Consider the following 19065-nt stretch of genomic DNA (forward strand, 5'->3'; position numbering starts at 1 on the left):
GATACCACTGACGTTCTAACTAGACTTAATATTGGCGACACTAAGACCTTCCTAGCTAGCTTTCTAATAGATCTATAGAAACCTCGTTTTCTTTACTAGGCTTACATCGTCGAACCTAGCTAGATCAGCGATCTACGCTCGATAACGAGACTTAACTGGCGAAAAATAAGTAAGATCAAGTGGCTAAAGAATGTAACTCGAATGGGGTAGTAAGTAGTACACCACGATGTTATTTTAGTGACATTTCTACATAAACTCGTGCGTAACATAACTCTTATGGCCATCCAGTAGTAAAAGTCGATACTCGCCGCGAGTAGTCCCTTCTATAGTTATTTGAGGTAGAAAGATCTAATCTAGCCAGCTTAGTTCGATTTCGTTTAATGTCCAGCCGTTCGAAGAGGTTGTATATCGATAATCTAAACTAGACTCGTCGAACTAAGTAGTTTGAAGCGATTGACCTTTGAAGATAACTAGCGTCTATAGACGTTGACCAAGGGCCGAGATTGTCTCAACGAGCGTTATTCATTCGCGTGTCTCGGGCGATTTTTACAATGAACTGGTGGTTGTAGATGTTCCCACAACGATTTGATTGCTGTAAACGCCTAGGGCTAATCTAGATTCATCTATATTCTAGGTATATCGAGGTTGAATTAAATATCGCTCTTTGATCGTCTGTAGATTCTGAAACCATTGTTCCAGAAGCTCAGGAAGTGTGCAATTAACGCGCTTAACACAGATCTTCCTGCCTACCTTTGAACGGATATCAGGATGTCGCTGAATAAACCGTGGTAGCTAATTAATTTCAACGCGTTCAGGGCCGCCATTTACCTTACTAATTACACAAGCGAGATCTCGCACAGTGGAATAGCTAGGAGGATGTCCTTGTGCCTTAAGGTCGAGTATCCATCTCTTTAATAGTTCCTCCTGTATATTTGATAATATCTGCTGTGGTTCGTGGGATAACGCGGCCGATTGAGTGCCCTGTAGTCGGCGGACGAGCGTGGAGTGGTGGACATCGTTCGCGGCCGCGGCTGCACGAATGCTAGGATATCGACGTGATTGATAGTCAGAGATTGCTTGCTGGATCCTAGCCTCTCGATTCGAGGCCATTTACGCGTGATTAAAGGCGAATTGGTTGAGTGGTAGTTGGTTGATTGAGTTGGTAGAGAGGTGGTGGGGTGGTAGAACGCGTGGTGTAAAACAGGGTTGGTGCAAAACTTGGTGGTCAGACTTAAAGGAGCAGGTCTCCGCCAAGCTGGGACTGCCACAGTTGGACCCGCCAAGCCCACTAGCGGCGTCTTTTGTTTATCTTGCCGCCCGAATCGGATCCCGCATCTTGCACCTCCATCTCGACTTGCTTGGACTGTATCTTCCTCTCTCCACCATCGACCCTTCTTCTTCACCACCTCAACTACGAATAATCCTCACTGTCGAATTGCAGATAGCTCTCACATCCTTACCATGGCTCCAGCAAGCTCTCGGAAAAGGAAATCCGATGAGATGGACGAACCGGCCGCTGGTACTGTCACCCCCTCCGGCAGTCCGGTGCGCAAGAAGATGAGAATCACAGAGCAACAGAAGCAAGCATTGATGGACAACCTGCAACTCGAGAGTGAGGTACTTCGGTCTTTTCTGTGATCGTTCCTGACTGGTGTCTAGTAACCGAGCGAGCGCGACAGCTTCGAGCAGGCTATGCTCTTCAATGTGCCGATCTGCGAGCTCGCATTGAGAGACGCGTCAACCGCATTCCTCTCTCCATCCGTAAGATGACCATGGGAGAACTGATGCAACAACATGAATCTTCAAAGGCCGAACAGAACCACCCTCGAGCATCACCGCCTAAACCCAAACAAACAATATCAATTGAAGTGGTTGCACCCAAGCCGCTACCTCCTCTCCCGCAAGAAAGTAGTACAGCTAAGCTACCTTCTCCATTTCGATCGCAACCACAACCTCCAGCCATCCGAGGAGGCAAGAAGCGCATGAGCCCTCAAATTCAGATTGCTTTGGATAAAGTAAGCGAGCACGACCCGTCGGAAGCCGCGCCAGATAGCCTCCCTGTGAGCAAGAATACCAGGCGTGGCAAAGCAACAGCGCCGGGACGCCCGACTTCTCGCGCGGCTGCGAAACAAATCTCGGTTCTCTCTCCGCGCTCCCACAACTCTCGCACCCTGCCGCGTTCGCCAATAAAAGACCCCTACCTCCCACCTTCCCCTACGAAGAACATGCTCATTCGCCCAACAACAACCGCCATTTCTCCAATCCGTCCAGCGTCCCCACTGAAATCGGCCGCCACAGCAGCAACGTCCGCCATTTCAGCCGGCGTGCACGGCATGATCGAACAGGCGAAAAGAGGAGGGACTGCCACCGCCGCGAAACTGACCCGGACGGCGTCCAAGGAGAAGAAAGAAGCTGCTGCAACTGCCAAAGCCCAAATGCTCCCGCCTCCGAAACCGAGTGCTCCACCTTCTCCGCAACGTGCATTCAGCCAGGCAAGCACTCACAGCATCTCAACCGATCTTTCTGCGGCCTCGAATGGCACTACTGTCGTGAAGCCGAAGCGAGGAGGTAGAGCTGCCACTGTCAAAGCTACCGCGCAGTCAAAGGAACCGGTTGCTATAGACAAAAAGAAAGGGGGCATGGCAAGGGCTGCTAGTGTTGCCAAGACGGCGCTCAAGAGGAACGCCACTGCTCCTGGCACTGCGGCGACAAGTAAAAGAGTGGTGGTTGCGGAGCCGGCAGCGGGAAGAAGGGTGCTGCGGAAGAGGACCTGAGAAAGAGCTGATGATATTGCAGGCTTTTCAGTGTAACACGAGAATGAAACCAAGAAATGGCAAAAGCATTTAAGGATGGGTGCCAAGTTTGGCGGCGGAATTGGATTGTGATGTGCGGGTGTGGACGGAATGGGATGCCCTTTGCAATGACTACCCCTTCATGTCGGGTACTGCGTCCTCTGCACTCCATGTGAATTACTATCTGTGTCAAATGGACGGTAGAAGACGGAGTACCAGTGCCCCTGCTAACCGCGTTCATGTAAGAACGGGAAGAATCAATTGATTGCATTGTTTGTTTGCTTGTATATTTCAGCTTCTCAGTCTCAGAAGTTTAAGACTACATTCGATTCCCCGAACGGACGCCAACTTTCCAGTTTGCGCGCGTCCACTCTGCGCAGTCTCTTTGGTTGAAAGGTTTGTTTTATCTTTCCTCATAGTCGTTGTTTTTCGACATAGAGCTGAACTCATTCTGGAGTCTGCTACTTGGAAAACGCAGTGTTCAGACAGGGGTAAAAAAAGCCGATTTTCGTCCCATATCAATATTCCGGCTCCGAAGCTCCATTCCAATATTCCCTTGATTGCTGAGAACTTTCTGTTTGTTAGATGTGATGACGTGATGATGTGCACCTCTTTCGACATGTCCATCTCTCCTTAACTCGTACAAAAGCCCCCGAAGAAGACGTGCCCTTTCTTTTTTTTTTTTTTTTTTTTTTTAAAAAAAAATGGTACGCAGCCAGATCAACCCTAGTAGTCCAGCTCTGCACCGCCACCAGCCTGCGCCGACGCAGCTGCGCCAACCTGGCCTCCGCTACTGTTGGGCTGAGCATCGAGATCTTCGTAGCTCTTGATACTTCTGCCTTGAGTCGCCTCTCTTGGTCCCATAGCGTTCATACCACCACCTGCACCGTCTCCCCATTTGCCACCGCCTCCACCTCCACCCTGGGCAATGAATCCCGGAGTGAGACCAGGGACAAGGTTGCCTCGCAACATGCCTCCCATATTGTTGTACCCACGTTGACTGCCTCGTTGATTTCGATCATATGGTCCGGGCCGATTGCCGTATCTGCCTCCGCCACGTCGAATGGGGCCACCGGCATGTCCTCCGCTTCCATTCATACCTTCCGTGTTGAAGTTGGCCCCAGGCACGAGTGGACCATGAACATTTTGCATATTCATCATCGCATTCTGTCCGAAATTCATCATGTTCATTCCTATGTTTTGGAGGCTGAAACCACGAGGAGTGCCATTATTCAGATGGTGGTTTTGAGGGAGAGGGAAATGGCCGTTGGAGTTAGCATCCGACCGCGACGGTGCGATATGCGAAGGGTCTAGAACGTATGTGTTGACAAGTTGAAGCTTGGATTGTTAGCGCTTGGGGACCGTGGGGTGAACAATTGAAAACTTACGTCTTTCTTGAGCGCCAGATACCACTCTTCGTGTCGCTTCTCCACGTGTTTCCGCCAGAAATGCTCGGCTTTGAACAGCTTCGTGCATTCGGGCACCCGACACCGGAACTTGGCCTCGTCTTCTTGCTTGACAAACTTCGCCAGCTCTTCATCTAAAGCCTCCTCGACAGGCTTGCCTCCAATCTTCTTCAAATCCACATACTCGGGTTCTAGAATTTGCAGAACCTTCTCCTCAAAAGTCTTAACCCAGTTGAACGCTCGAAGGAGCTGCTGATCGTTTTTGTTGAACTTCTGAGGGCGCCTCTCTTGAACGGGGCTAAGCGGCTCATCATCCATGCCATTCTCACTTCGGCCGTCTTTCTTCTTGCCCGGGAATGGCTCGCCCAGCGCGCTCGCTCTGGCGGCAGCCTTGGCTGCCGAGCTCAAACCAGCCCGCGGTCTTCGAAGATGGCCACCGGGGCACTTTCGGACTAATTCGTGAACGGAATCGGATTCGAAGACGCAAAACAGGCAGAAGCTAAACACTCGGCGGAGATACTCAACCATCAGATCAAGCTTCTTTTTGATGACCAGCAACTCTTCGTCATCCTGTTCATCTTCGTCTTCTTCGCCTTCTTCACCTTCCTCTTCGAATTTAATCTCGTCATCGTTGTCTTCGAAGTTTGGCTTTTTGGGTTTCGGCGGAGGCTGTAAAAGACCCTGATTTCTCATTTGCTCCGCTCGAGCATCAATCTTCGTCAAAGACCCAGAATGCTCATCCTTGCCCAGTTCAGCGTCGAGCTTAGCGACAAGTCGCCTCGCAAGTTCGTGATCTCGCTCGATCCGTTCTGGCGCAGAGAACAGATCCCAGAGGGCCTTTTTCCGTGGCGCACTTGGTGCGTTGTGGATGCCAACATGACAGGTAAAGTCGCCTCTCACCGGATCAGCAATGGTCTTGCCGTTGATGAGATCCAGAGCTTTTTGAGCCGGGGTGATTTTCTCCGGATGAGGCTTCTCTTTGCCCTCTTCACCATCTTCTTCCCGGCCATCACCCCGCTCAATGTCCTGCATAACATCGCCGTCTTCTTCCAGAGCAGGATTCAACATGATCCAGCCGATGCGATGGAATTTCTTTGCCGGATTGGGATCGCTCAATGATAAGCCCTTGAATCCCCCCGCCTCCTCCCCCAGATGTTCTTTGCAGAACTCCTCTATGCGGTCACGGCCGACATTAGGTGCAAGCGTCTTGATGAGCAGAGCGGGCTGTTGAACTGATTCATCTTTCAGATCACCCCCTTTGGCAGGGACAAGGTCCAGCACGCCTAAGACTTCACCACCACCAACAGCTTCGCCTTCTTCTTTCTCCACCATCCCACCAGCACCATCGCTATCATTCTTGTAGATTCCTTCAAGAGTAAAATCATCGAAGACTCCCGTTTCCAAGTCTTTGACCCATTGGTCGAAACTTGATTCCCGGGACTCCATCAGACGCTTCCGAATCGGGTCTCGTACTTCTGGAACGTATCGCTCTTTGAACCATTCTTCACCCTTGTGCTGCTGAACAAATTGTCTCGCCATCTTCACCTGAAACTCTTGTTTGTACAGGTCATAGGCCTGCTGAATTTGTGCCCGCTCCTTCTCGCGGTCTTCTTTGGCTTCGCGTTCACCCTTGACACGATCCGAAGGACGTCTGCCACCATGCTTAGCTCGTTCTTTCTCTTCTTTAACTTGTTGTTCGAACCGCCACCAATCTGCGAAGAAGCTGAAACCAGCTTGCGTATCCAGAGCTAGGGGGTTGGCGAGAGGATTGACCTTGACAACAGGTTTGCTGGATTCTTGACCTGGAACATATCGATCAATATTTGCAGCGGTGGGCGAAGGTGCTCTTCTGCGATCATCCCGTTCTCTTGCGTCTCTTGCATCTCTCGTATCTCTTGCACCAGGTCTAGCGCCCTCCCTCAAATTATCGCGCGAGACTCGGTCCCTGTCTCGGTCTGGTTGGTAACGATCAATGGCTACCGGGGAACGTGAACGGTTGCGTGGGTCAGGCCGACGTCGATCGTTGCCTCCTGGACTAATTGTGAGCTATGCATTGGATGGGAACATGTACTTTGCTTACCAGGAGATCTTCGTCGGTATGAGTCGCCCCGTTCATAAGACTCATCCCGTCCCCGGTATCTCGGGGGGGATCTATCATTTGTTGGAGAGCCATAGGCCTCGTATGGATTCATCTTGTTTCGAAGCTTCGAGTCTTGCGGTAAATAATCCTTCTGCGTTCAGATACGAAATGGCTTAGGTGAAGCCCACCAATGCGCTATGTCATTTGGAGAAGTAGAGCGCAGTGCTGACCATAAAATAGCCGATTCAGGTGATGTGGTCTCCGAGTCGCCGAGCTTTCAAGGTAGGGTAGCTAAGAGTAAACATGGCAGAGGTTAGAAATGAGTGAGGGGACAATGAATTGGAGGACGACATTGAGAAATGAGTAGAGGTGCGGGTCAAAGAAGGAAGAAAGCTCGCAGGCATCGAGTGCGCCTATCTGAGAAAAGATGCAGGCCAGCAATGGTAACAGTATATAAGTGGAATGGTAGAAGGTGGACTCTGACCCAGCGTCGAGACAGTTCGGCGACTGGAGAGGTCAAGGTCAAGGGCCGCAAATTGTAGCGGCACAGAGATGATAGCGCGACGGCAGGAAGAACAGAGGTAGTGAGCTTACAAGATTTGAAGCAAAGAGTTGGTTGCACGCTGGTATCGCAATGCAGCACCAAGTGCTGTTGATGGACGATGAGGAGGATTTGGATGAACGACGAACCGCGGCGTGAAGCCCTCTTGACCCTCCCCAACTTCCCAAAGGCGAGCTGAGGCGGAGACGCAGTTGGCTGAGAAAGAGCGCGATTGGTTGCTGGGTGGGAGGAGGCGAAAGAGGCACAATCCTGTCGCACGTGATATGGCTTGGCATTTCCGCCTTAGTTTCTGGAGACATGGCAAAATGGCTGGCAACATTCATTAAATTCATTCGTCTACATCCATATTTATATTAAACCCTGAAGTACCAGTCTCGCTTGGCCATTGAGCTCAGCGCTGGACATTCTTACCTGTGGGCATCCCTTTTACGAACCATTCTGTAAGAAGCTCCCAGTCTCGGTCATCCGAGGCTGGCTCGTCGCTCCCATACCGGGAGACCAAATGGCCAGCCAGGCTTCCGCTGCTTGCTGCCTTACTTCCCCTTCGCTGACCAGACTCATCAACTCAACCTTTCTCTTTGAGGATCTTGTCTCGATTCTCAATGGACGGCTGTCCGCGAAGCGTTTGAGTAGATCGAGCTCGGACTGGTCTAGGACAGCGTCCGGCGTTTCGTGGAAGTTAATGATCGAGCAGGCAAGCCTTTGCAATCGAATATGCTCGCTGGTGTACCCTGTTTACTTATCAGAGAGGTACGTTGACATTACCCAGTATAACCTCCTAGTTACCTACAAGTCCCCTGTGTGACAGACATTTTCGCGGTTTGGCACTTCGCAGTTACTCCTCGTGTCCTTCTGGATCCTTCGGGATTTTGAGGATCCGGACCCTGAAATGGCCATTGCTGGGGTTTTATAGCATTGCAGTTTCAGATGCCCTGCCAGGCACAAACACGGGACGGTCGCACAGAGACCATTGCTTCACCAATCACAAGCGGATGACATCTGCATTATCATGCATGGCCCAAATGGCCCCACGAGCGGCAAACCCGCACCCAGTCCACCAGCTGCACATTCCAACGTCGCCGTCGCACTCCTCCTTCCACGTCCCGTGTATGGAATACGGAGTATAATATATGGGGAACTGTCTAGGGTCCCCGTCCTTTTGGGCTAGACCCATATGGAGGCTATATCTGCGTCCCGTAGAAGTCGGGGTGATGTCGTGAGCGATACTTATCTTTAAACGAAATTCCATTGCCGTAACCAGAACGCATGTCTCCAAGTTCGTACCCACTAAGGGAGAAAGATATTACGCTGCATAAAATGATTAGCTGTGAAATACAGAAACAAACCCAATTGATGTCTACATTTGAGCATTAGATACTGTCCAAGGCAATATCAATCACTGGTACAACCTATCTTTCCTCACAGCCGCAATGCCTCCCTCGATTGTCGATACCCAGGTTGGTGAACGCGATCGTGTTTGCCATTTGTAGATTTGACCAGCATGTGCATAACGCGACTAACGAATTCGTATATTTAAGCGCAGATTCACCCTCTAGCAGAGGCACATATGAATTCCCCTTTCAGCAGCATAGATATATTTCCCAACACATCCGGCAAGAATGTGCGGATAGCGTGAAGATGGGTGTCAAGCGGGGACTGCCATCTTGCCATTGGTCAACCACCGTGAAGGACACAAAAAGCTAGGTGGAAGGGCATGAGTAAAGAGGCCAATGAGGAATGCATTTATGAAGGTCGAGAGCGTCAGACAACGTGTTCAGTATATGCAAAACTGAAGATCAGTCACTCTAATGCGAGAGGCTCGCTATAACGCCACGGTTGAGTCAGGCGCGTTGCCTAGTGCCTGAAGTGTTAGCGGGCCAAAGAAACAAATGGCTAATTTCAAAGCCAATGTTCTGGATGTTGGATCCTACGCCGAGGTCACTGGATCATGCATGCAGTGAGCAAAAGTCAATGCTTCTCTAGCATCATTTCATAAATATTGTGGGTTCATTGAATTGCGGATACGTTGACGGTGTGTCCTGCCAACGAAGAGTACGATACCAGGCCTATTTACTTGTCTCAAAAAGAGACCACTTTCACATAGATGCCGTGTCATGAAAGAGTCCAGAGATGTCGACCAAAATCTTCTCGCGATGTGAAAACACGATTCCCATTATGACTCCTTCTTTTCAGTCTCTTGTTGATTTTCAGCTTCTTGCTTGATCGTCCATCCGTTGAGATGACCGGTCCCGGCGGTCAAATATGTTGCGAATCCCAGCCAGGCAAGATATGGCGCCATCAAATACGCGGCTGTATCGTCGACCTTGTGCCATACATAGGTCATGTAACCCACAGTGCCGGTCAGGGTGACCACGTCGAGCATGGCTTCAATCGGTCTGCCTAGGCCGAAGAATAGGGGCATCCAGATGAGATTCAAGCCTAGCTGTATCGTGTACAATGTTCCCCCTCTTCTTGCATTTTCCACTGTCTGAGGATTCGGGCTTGCCATACCGATCGTCCAGACACGATGAGCGGCGTAGCCCATAATCAAGTAAAGGGTGGACCAAGCTGGAGCGAAGACCCAAGGTGGTGGTCTGAATGGAGGATGCTTCAGAGCCTTGTACTGGTCTTGCGCGCTCCTGAACTTTCCTCGCTCTGTCGCCGCCTGGTCTGAGAACCTCTTAGGAATTAGTTTTCCGGGCTGAGAGACGAGACCGGATCCCAAGCCCAGTCCGACGGGGAGAAGGATCGAGATGGGGGCATTGGAGAAGACGGACGCAGGGAGCGTGAGACCTGGAACGTAGGCCATCGCTGCAGCTTATGAGGATGTGATTTCTGGAAAGTTGCAGAGACACAAAGATCGCCGACTGTACAGCAGGTACCGAGTACGGAGTCTCAACTCTGCTCTTGAGGGAGAAAGGTACTCCGAATGAGAGAGTCTGAAGGCGATGATCAAACGATATTGCTGCAATAGCTATCAGGTGAGAGGAATGTTTTGGGTTCCTCATCAGGTGAGCCGAGCGTTGTCTGGGTCGCGAGTCGTGGCTGCAGGATGACGCACGTTCCGGGGCTCCCAGTATGTTGGGGAAGCCAGGGAAGCCTCGCCAGCCTCGAACCGTGCTCTTCTCGCCTTGTCGAACCTACCTATCTCGCTCTGTACCTCGTACGGGGCCTCTGTTTCTAGATTAGGACAGCAGCAGCCACGCCCGGTCGTTCAGTTAGGAAGGGAAATACTGATTTTCCAAGATGGAAATTCATCTATCAAGTATATGCAAGTTTATTTGCCGTCGCTCAACTATATCGATCACCACGGTGATCAGGCAAATGCTCCCACTATCGCCATCAACAGCCCTCCCAAGCCCACCGCGAGACATGCTTCGATCCTTCGTTTGCCCTTCAAAACATCATAGCTCTTTTCACTAAGGAAGTCCTCTGCGATCAATTGCACCAGCCCAGCAAAAAGCAAAAGACCGCTGGAGATTGCATTCGTGATACCGACCATCAACAGTCCCACCTTGCTCGCAGGGTCATACAAAGAGTGCAAGACGATTCCCATTGCCTGGCCAATGGGTGTTGTCGCGCCATACGCGAGAGCCATCAGCCAGGGTTTGGGCGAAGAAGCGTCGAACAGCAGAGGTATGAGTGCTGCAATGCGCGAGCCGAGGGCAAATCCTTCAAAGGTCTGATGGAAGCAAATGGCGATAAGCAGGACAGCGAATTGTGTGCCTTGCGCGACGGAGACGGCCATGCCGATGAAGATGCTGTGGAAGAGGATGCCGGCTTCAAGGAGCAGGCACTGGAGAAAGAGACGTTGGGGGTTCTCGTCATCTTTGGAAGAGTGACCATGAAAGTTGTTTTCATGCTGGGAGATTTTGCGCCTGTGTGGGTTACTCAATGTTGCGGATTCGTCGGTGGCGGGATCGAGGTCGTCCAGGTCCAAATCCGAGTCGCTGGACGCCGAGTCGCAAGGTTTCGGTGATGCATCTGTATACGGCGTTGTTGGCGCTTGCAGGCGATCTAATGGAATATGTCCATTGCCATAAGTAGACGATCCTCCTTCTTCTGTGGACTGTTCGTGGGGAATCCTTTCCCACTCAGCCGCGTGACTGTGTCCAGCCCCTTTGCTTGCAAAGAACATTTCAATGCCCACTACCATGAAAACCGACAACATGGCAATCAGCCCGGGCATTTGCGGGTATGTCTGTGTCCAGAAGTCCGGCAGACACGGATCGGTCATGGATATAAAGGCGGTAGGGAGGAGATGGATGAATGCCGTTGCGATGAGGACACCAGTACCGAAATGCCTGGAGAGGAAGAGAAAGCGGTGCGGGATAGGGAGTTTGGGAAAGCGGCGAGCGATGATAGGAAAGGAGCATGCTGTGCGTATGTCAACATCGATGGTCATGTTCGAGGGAGCTGCTATCTTGTCGTACCGAGTGTGCTCAGTGCTAGGATGAGGAACAGGGCAAAGACGTGGATAGCGGTGTTGTAGGTACCCCGTCTTCCCACTGTTCCGCATGCCGGTTTCGCGGGCGCATCTTGTCGTCTCTGCAGCTCTGCATGGAGGAGATCGAGGGGTAGCCTGTTCAATAGAAGCCCATGGTCATCTGCCAGTAGCCGTCAGATTTGATATTGGCGCTTGCTAACAGCGGAAGAGCAAGGATGACGACGGACCTCGAGCGGCGAGCCCATAAGGCTCGCGATGCATCACTCGTGCGCGTCTTCGCTGAGCGAGCTGGATTGTCCATAAACGCAGTAAGAAATAAGTCTTGTAGTGCGTTTGCACCACCGCCCTGGCTCCTCAGAAGGAATCTTTCCTACTACATACCTACTCGGTAGGCATTTCAAAGGTGGATCGCTCGGCGACAGGGGGTCCTCGCGGAGCCAATCCGGGCTTCCCGAAATAGCCGTCCATTTGTAATTCATATTGTGAAGTCCCGCAAAAAGGGTCATCAAGTCATGACTTGAACTCCTGATGGTGTAGTTGGTTCATCACGTTCGGCTGTAATGTGCAATTGTTACCGAAAGGTCCCTAGTTCGATTCTGGGTCAGGAGAGTGAAGCAGCCCTCAAGGGTGTGCTATTTTTTGGCCTCTTTCTGCTACAGAAGTGAGAAAATGAGCTGAGTCGAAATTTTTGCTTTGTGCGGACCGAGGCAGGAACAAAAATACTTCTAGTTTCCATCTTCGATCTTTGCGGCAGTAACTTGTATATACAAATTCCGGAGCGTGTTTTCATCCAGCAGAATCTGCTCCTATCAATGAAATTTGCCGGTTGAAATTTTTCGCGTGGTTATCATCCTCACATCCTCGGATATATATCAGGCACTATTACCTACTGGTTAACCTGGTCCAGAGAGTGTAAAGCCTATATAAAACCTATTAAAGCTGCATCATTCCCCTTGTTGCACAGTCACTATGCGGCAATCGCGTGGTACCAATTAACCTCAGACGCCTTGGAGGTTCTCATCTTCACGATTTATGCTTCTCCTTCTCCGCCACTTCGGCTCCTTCGACAATTTCTGCACAAGGAATAGGTTAGTCTTGTGGTTTGACTATAAAAAGGCTGGTTACCTGCCTTTCAACGTCACTGGTGTCGGGTGTAGTTCAAGACCCAACTGCTCATCCAAACGCTGGCGGTGTGCTGGATCGCTGGTATCCACCACTATCACCTTCTGGTACTTCCCATTTCCCTGTTTCATGTCGTCGGCTTCGATCAGCGCCAATAGAAGCAGCGCGGACAATGTCGTCGCTTGGGCCAGGACGCGAGCCTGAACAAGTTTTCTCACGCCTGTCTCCAAAGGATCCCGGCCAAATAGCCGCAGACTGCCTAGCATCGACAGCGCCCAAGTGGTTCCCAAAACGGGAATTTTGTGTTCATATAGCCATTCCCGTGACAACTCTTTCCTACTCTCGCCGATATGGCTCCTTTCAAATAGATCTTGTCTTTCCTTGAAATACTGTTTGGTTTCTGGGTGTACCCGAGACTCGAACGCGTGGCTCCCGTGGTTTGTCCCGTAACTGATGGCAAAAATAGTGGGGTATATAACAATGGTAGATCGCACAGCTGGGGAGAGGTGCCTAAAGGGTGCGTAATATCGACGTAAGGCCGCTGTAGCTGCGATGCCGAGCAGGAAACCACCAACGCCAGCAGCTACCCCAGAATTGCGGACGTGGGCGTAGTAATCCTGCTCTTCCTCTTGTGCCAGGATCTTCATTTTTGCTTTTGCTCGAGGGATATGGCCACCGCCCACAAAGACCTCCAGCCGCCTCCGGGCTCTTTATAGCGGATCATTATACTTTGTGAAATATCGATAGGGACTCCGAGGCAATCAGCCAACGTCGATCATTGTTTACAAAGTGGCGTGAGGTAGGTCCATTGGAGCATATTGCGTTCAATCGCATTGTGCATTGGCGAATTCCAGTGCTCTCATTTGTGCTTGTGTCAAGTAAAGGTCGTACGATCGTTATTCGGATACCGACTGCCGAGAATCCGCCCGTCTGATAGCCACTCGTCAGACGCCGGAACTGGCGGATCGAGCCAGGTAAGTGAAATTCAAGACGTGCTGCAAACTTTGGAGACGAATCCCGCAAACCTCGAGGCATAGCAGATATTCAGCTGGCGTTACTCTACCCTCATGCCTACTCCTTTAGGTTATTACCATCAGAACAGCATGCGGATAAGGGATTTAAATACAAAGAGTTCTCCTCACCGCAGTCTAGATTGCAAAATGTCAGACATTGACCAGTGTGCTTGTTTGTTTAGCACGTGCGCATTTTCCTTTCGCGATCTCCGATGAGGACGAACAGATACAAAGATGTACTTCGGCATGAGAACAAAGAAGAAATTTGTAATGGCGTCGTCCGCTTTTCGACTGACCCTGCCAATTCTCATCCGCGGTGAAGGATCAATAAATGTTCCAGCATCTGCTCCAGACAGTTCAGTTCGACGGCCAGAGCAGAAGCTGTTCCTTGAGTCTTGCTCCAATTGCCATGCGCCAACCCCGCACATCTGTCAAACCGTAGGGAATAATGGCTGGGTCATGGACTTGCCTCTTGTACACAAATCCTCAATATGGATAGCCGAGTCAGGCCAGAAAGTTCTCACAAGATGCCGAGCGGAAAAACCCTGTCCGAGGCTATGGTTGACCGTGGATCTTTGTTATACATGTCCGCCATAGCGACAACCAGCAACACAGATCTTCGTGTTGCATCAACACGACCCACCAGGGTAGGAAAGATGAAAGCGGCTCGTTACTATGGCAAGCGCGACATCAGGATTGAGACAATTCCCGATCCGCCGCCACCGGGGCCGAACCAAGTAAGTCAACTCAGGCAGATCTTTTATGATCGCTTCTTTCACCTACCTGTTAACACCGCTGATCGACCTAGGTGACGATCGATGTCTATTGGGGCGGCATCTGTGGTACTGATCTCCATGAATATACATCTGGACCTTTCACAATAAACACACCCGACCAACCCCACAGCATAACCAAAGAACATCTTCCTGTCACCTTTGGTCATGAATTCTGTGGTCGTATCTCTGCGCTAGCTTCAGGGTATCCTGCCGACGGCCCGCTCAAACTTGGGACGCCGATAATGGTCGATCCACGGATTGTCTGTCGGAAATGTACAGCGTGCACAAGTGGGTGTGATAATATGTGCGCAAATTGGGGATATATTGGCCTCAACGGTGGCGGCGGCGGTGGCGCGGGCTTCAGTGAGAAAGTCAACGTTGAGATGAGGATGTGTCATGTTCTTCCTGATGATGGGAGTGTTGATCTGAATAGCGTTGTCCTTTGTCAACCCTTAACGGTAGGGCGCCATGCTCTTTCTGCGAGCGGGATTACGGACTTCGCAGGGTTGAACGTGCTTGTGCTTGGGGGTGGGCCCGTAGGATTGGCGGTCCTCCTAAATTTGCGGGCGAAAGGGGTGGGCGCCGGTCTAAGTGGGAGGGTGTTGGTCTCAGAGCCAACGGCCAAGAGGAGTGAGATGATTCGAAGGCTCGGACTGGCTGGACCAGCGGATCTTTTGGATCCAATGGCGTCCAATGTGGCAGAGGTCTGTAGAGCGAGGACCGGAGGGAGAGGGGTTGACATTGTGTTTGACTGTGCCGGTGCAGAAGAGGGCATGCTAGCGGGCATGGAAAGCTTGAGACTGAAGGGAACCTACCTCAACATCGCTGGATGGAAGCAGCCGTTCAAGGTGCCGATGCAGTTTGCTTTCTACCGGGAGCTAACCATCAAGTTCTCCATGGGAAACAATGATGATGACTATCGGGAGGTGGTGGAGGATTTTGTGGCAGGCAAATTCGCTGGAGCTGAGGCTCTGATTACGAGGAGGCTCCCTGTCGAGGATTTGGCAGAGAAGGGTTTGGAAGAGCTGGTGAGGAACAAGGACGACCATGTCAAGATTGTCGCAACGTGGAGGAAAGACCTATTGAATCCGTAATCAACTCGTTGATATGCGGATAACCGTGAATCTCAAACTAGGCCATTGCTTCGATTGAAAGTCTTTCCTTTGATCTAGTCGCTTGAAGGCGAAAGCTAGCGGCACCTGCCTGAATCACGCGCGTGAGATATATTCGGCGTCCCTTCAGTTGTACGATATTGGCCATCGGCGTCGCAGGAATGAGTGGAAGGTCAAGATCGAGAGATGACTTCGTACAATCCAACACTCCAATCGTAAGAAAGGCGACAGCGCGGAAGGAAAAGATTCCGAACATCCAAGCCTGTTACTTCGGAGTCGTCCTGAAGGCCATAACAGCTAGCGCCGCCGAGAGATTTCTGATGGAGCCTTCGGAAATGGGGACCGGAAACGTTCCTCCAGATTGTGGCCGGGCGAATGCGGAGTCCGTGGATGTAATTATGTGTGAAGCTGCAAACGACGATCGACACTTGCGGGGTTCGTTGTTGTGGGATTGTCGTACGCAGCGACGCCTGTATCTTCCATCTAGGGCAATAGGAATCGAGTACATATCTCAGTCTTGCGGAAGCATTTCGGCCCTCCAGCCCGTGTCACTGTACCGAGCACAGAGGGCAGATCCCTATAATATTGAGGGTTGAGATTTCCGTTGAGAGCGTTCTCAACATATATAAATGCACAAAGAATTATGCCCCTTGCTCAACGCCTTTCGATAATCACCGATCAATTTAAAAACACCGCAAGGCATAGCCAGGAAAATGTTCGAACGCAGACAGTTTGAGATCGCCATAATTGGAGGTGGTATCGCAGGTGTGACCCTCGCCATAGCGCTTCATCACCGCCACATCCCCGTCATAATATACGAACAAGCGCCTCAGTTCGGCGAGATCGGCGCAGGTGTTTCCTTTTCCCCCAATGCGGTACAAGCTATGAAAGTCTGCCACGAGGGCGTGTACAAGGCGTTTGAAAAAGTCTGCACCCGCAATGCTTGGCCAGAGAAAAGGTATGTCTGGTTCGACTATCTCGACGGTTATGCGGGGCCAAATCCAAGACAAGAGAGGCAGGACATTGCGTTCACGATTGAAAACTCTTTGGGCCAGAATGGAGTCCATCGCGCGCATTATCTGGATGAGATTGTCAAGCTAATCCCAAGGGATATTGCCCGGTTTGGGAAGAAGCTCGCCGATATCTCTGAAAATGTGAATGGAAGACTGGTCATGAAGTTTGAAGATGGATCAACCGCCGAAGCAGATGCTGTGATCGGGTGTGATGGTATCAAGTCTAGGGTTAGGCAAATCATAGTCGGAAACGACCATCCCAGTGCGCAACCGAGCTATACTCACAAGTATGCTTATCGAGGGCTAGCAAGGATGGAAGATGCTATCGACGCTGTTGGTGAAGAGCTGGCCATGAATGCTTGCATGCATGTGAGTCTACTATTTGCACCTCTTGAGGTCATTCGATCGGTCCGTCTCAGGTCCGTGCTGACATCCTGGACACCACAGATGGGTCCCAATGGGCATGTTTTGACGTTTCCAGTCAATCACGGCAAGACCCTAAATATCGTCGCCTTTAGGACGAGTCCAGATGATTGGCCAGATTCCCAGCGACTGACAAGAGCGGCGAAGAGAGAAGACGCTTTGAGAGACTATAGCGGATATGGCTCAAACGTGATCCGACTGCTAAACTTGACGAAGCCTGATTTGGACGTGGTAAGTCGCAGTAGCACTAGAGAAGCAGAATCGAATAATACTGACAAGTCTGGAAGTGGGCAATCTTTGACCTAGGGGACCACCCGGTACCTACTTTTCACAAAGGTCGCATATGCATATCTGGAGACGCGGCACACGCGACATCCCCTCATCACGGTGCGGGAGCAGGCTTCTGCGTCGAGGACTCTGCCATCCTGGCCTCTCTGCTCTCCGATGAGCGAGTCCAGTCACCATCGGATCTAGAGGCAGTATTCGCGACGTTCAATGCTCGGCGCAAAGAGCGAGGGCAGTGGCTTGTTCAGAGTAGTCGGTGGATTGGAGATTGCTATGAATGGCGCGCTGATGGCATAGGTAGAGATTTTGTGAAGATCGAAAGAGAGATCAATGAACGGAATGGACTTATTGCAAACGTGGATGTGGATGAAATGTGCAGGGAAGCGAAGGAGGAGCTGAGGGTAAGGCTCAAATAATGCGGCAAAATAGATGATTCAGGGAAAAGTCTATCAGCTGGGTGCGTGTCATATTGCGGGGTTTGAAATGGTGTAGACAAGCTCGAACTATATCGGTTCGCGTTGTGAGCAGATGAGGGTGTGTTGAGGAACGCCTTCATGCGCGGGTCGAGGATGAGGAATTTCAACATCAAACCTTTCGAAGGCTCCTATCGCTTGTCTCAGTCCTTAGACCCGATACCGGGGCTACGCCCTGATTGGCTTGGCTATGAGCTAAAGCGCCGGCCAATCACAAAATTCAAAGAATGTTGGGATAAACGACTCTGAGGCTCGATACGTGAAAATGGCCTAGATTTCATTCGAGCCGTTTATATGACGCTATTAGTAAGCGATTAAGTAGATAATCTTGGTAATTACGTCGTCTTTTTAAATATTTATCGTTTAACCTTCCGAAATAATTAGCTAAGAGTCTTAGCGACACCTCGATTTTTAAAAGTCTTAGATAAGATTATGTTACAACTAGCCTTATGTACGGCCGAGAGAGACAAGGTGCACGGGAAGATAGGTCGCCCGAGGAACAGCCCTGACAGGTAGGTAGGATAAGGCTGGGGCACGTGACGCGCTCGGTGGTGCTCAGCGGTGCTCAGTGGTGCTCAGGACTGAGCGGACTAAGCAGGACTAAGTAGGACTGAGCAGGACCCAGCACTACGGATATATAGTTACGCTCCTCCCCCGTCTAGTTACACTCTCTTCGTAGCCAACTCATATTATCTACTGAACTATATAGTTCTTAGTAACATAGGACCGCTTATACCGCGCGTAATTCATAACCAGCTCATACTATACTAGGATTATTGCTGAGAACTCTAACCTAGTTAGGATTAGTAGAGATTCTTAATAGATTATAATTACTTTAATCGATTATATCTCTATCGATATATCTTTAATTAAGCTAAAACTTTCTATATATATAGAACTAAAGATTCTTAATTAATCTATACTAACTATAAGCGTTGAGAATTATTAGGGACCTACGCAACGTAGTAGGTATAAAGGAATTAGAGTAGCTGAATGTCTTGTTCTATTTACGTAGCCCTATTGACAACGACTCAACGCTTAAGAAAAAGGAAGAGTTCTCTCTTAGCCGATTTAGATGAGAGAAGACTCTTATAGCTTCCTCTCTTTCTATCACGTGAAAAGGGTAAGGCAGCGTTAACCGATAGCCTTATGCCTTAACCGTTCTTTACCTTATCCTTTCCTTTTCTTTCTATACCGTCCACCCGATTCGGGTGAAGAGCGTAGAGTACTTAGGGACAACGGTGGGTTCGTGATAGTTGCCCCCCCTCTAAAAAGCGGCTCGCCCTCGAGTCGCTGCGAGTATGAAGATAGCCTTAATCCATCGTATGGATAGGCCGTCTCAATTGTTAATGACGAAGACAATGATATGGTAGTTAATGTTGGACACAGCCTTAAGAACCTGCGAAGGACGCACAGGGAAGGAAACTCAACCGAAGGGACAGCTTCGGGGAATGAGGCTGAAGGGATCACGTGACGTCCAAGAAAGGAAGGAGTTGGCCTGTTGACATGTTGGACTGGAGCATGCCAACATACCAACATACCATTCTACATTGCCTCATTC

The 19065-nt window shown here is 50.4% G+C and overlaps 8 protein-coding genes and 1 non-coding gene across 9 annotated transcripts; 4 read left to right on the top strand and 5 right to left on the bottom strand.

The window, feature by feature from the left end:
- Positions 1–1461: 1461 nt before the first annotated feature.
- Positions 1462–2774, top strand: Z519_07422 (uncharacterized protein; the record flags this gene model as incomplete). Its single annotated transcript, XM_016765157.1, has 2 exons — positions 1462–1612; positions 1660–2774. 2 exons carry the CDS (start codon positions 1462–1464, stop codon positions 2772–2774), a joined length of 1266 nt encoding a protein of 421 aa, XP_016619107.1.
- A 744-nt stretch (positions 2775–3518) lies between these two features.
- On the bottom strand, positions 3519–6390 carry Z519_07423 (uncharacterized protein; the record flags this gene model as incomplete). The annotated part of the gene is made up of 3 exons (XM_016765158.1): positions 3519–4130; positions 4181–6228; positions 6279–6390. 3 exons carry the CDS (start codon positions 6388–6390, stop codon positions 3519–3521), a joined length of 2772 nt encoding a protein of 923 aa, XP_016619108.1.
- Positions 6391–7266: 876 nt separating this feature from the next.
- On the bottom strand, positions 7267–7737 carry Z519_07424 (uncharacterized protein; the record flags this gene model as incomplete). Its single annotated transcript, XM_016765159.1, has 2 exons — positions 7267–7561; positions 7631–7737. The coding sequence occupies 2 exons, from the start codon at positions 7735–7737 to the stop codon at positions 7267–7269; spliced, it is 402 nt and encodes a 133-aa protein (XP_016619109.1).
- Positions 7738–9013: 1276 nt separating this feature from the next.
- Z519_07425 (uncharacterized protein) lies at positions 9014–9649 on the bottom strand (the record flags this gene model as incomplete). Its single annotated transcript, XM_016765160.1, has 1 exon — positions 9014–9649. The coding sequence occupies one exon, from the start codon at positions 9647–9649 to the stop codon at positions 9014–9016; it is 636 nt and encodes a 211-aa protein (XP_016619110.1).
- A 507-nt stretch (positions 9650–10156) lies between these two features.
- On the bottom strand, positions 10157–11245 carry Z519_07426 (uncharacterized protein; the record flags this gene model as incomplete). Its single annotated transcript, XM_016765161.1, has 1 exon — positions 10157–11245. The coding sequence occupies one exon, from the start codon at positions 11243–11245 to the stop codon at positions 10157–10159; it is 1089 nt and encodes a 362-aa protein (XP_016619111.1).
- Positions 11246–11809: 564 nt separating this feature from the next.
- Positions 11810–11896, top strand: Z519_07427. The gene has a single exon. It is a non-coding gene; the product is annotated as a tRNA-Tyr (tRNA).
- A 512-nt stretch (positions 11897–12408) lies between these two features.
- On the bottom strand, positions 12409–13056 carry Z519_07428 (uncharacterized protein; the record flags this gene model as incomplete). The annotated part of the gene is made up of 1 exon (XM_016765162.1): positions 12409–13056. The coding sequence occupies one exon, from the start codon at positions 13054–13056 to the stop codon at positions 12409–12411; it is 648 nt and encodes a 215-aa protein (XP_016619112.1).
- Positions 13057–13949: 893 nt separating this feature from the next.
- On the top strand, positions 13950–15292 carry Z519_07429 (uncharacterized protein; the record flags this gene model as incomplete). Its single annotated transcript, XM_016765163.1, has 2 exons — positions 13950–14159; positions 14231–15292. 2 exons carry the CDS (start codon positions 13950–13952, stop codon positions 15290–15292), a joined length of 1272 nt encoding a protein of 423 aa, XP_016619113.1.
- Positions 15293–16023: 731 nt separating this feature from the next.
- On the top strand, positions 16024–17447 carry Z519_07430 (uncharacterized protein; the record flags this gene model as incomplete). Its single annotated transcript, XM_016765164.1, has 3 exons — positions 16024–16692; positions 16771–16977; positions 17034–17447. The coding sequence occupies 3 exons, from the start codon at positions 16024–16026 to the stop codon at positions 17445–17447; spliced, it is 1290 nt and encodes a 429-aa protein (XP_016619114.1).
- Between the last annotated feature and the right edge of the window lie 1618 nt (positions 17448–19065).

This window comes from Cladophialophora bantiana (assembly GCF_000835475.1).
Source record: "Cladophialophora bantiana CBS 173.52 unplaced genomic scaffold supercont1.10, whole genome shotgun sequence".
NCBI lineage: Eukaryota > Fungi > Ascomycota > Eurotiomycetes > Chaetothyriales > Herpotrichiellaceae > Cladophialophora > Cladophialophora bantiana.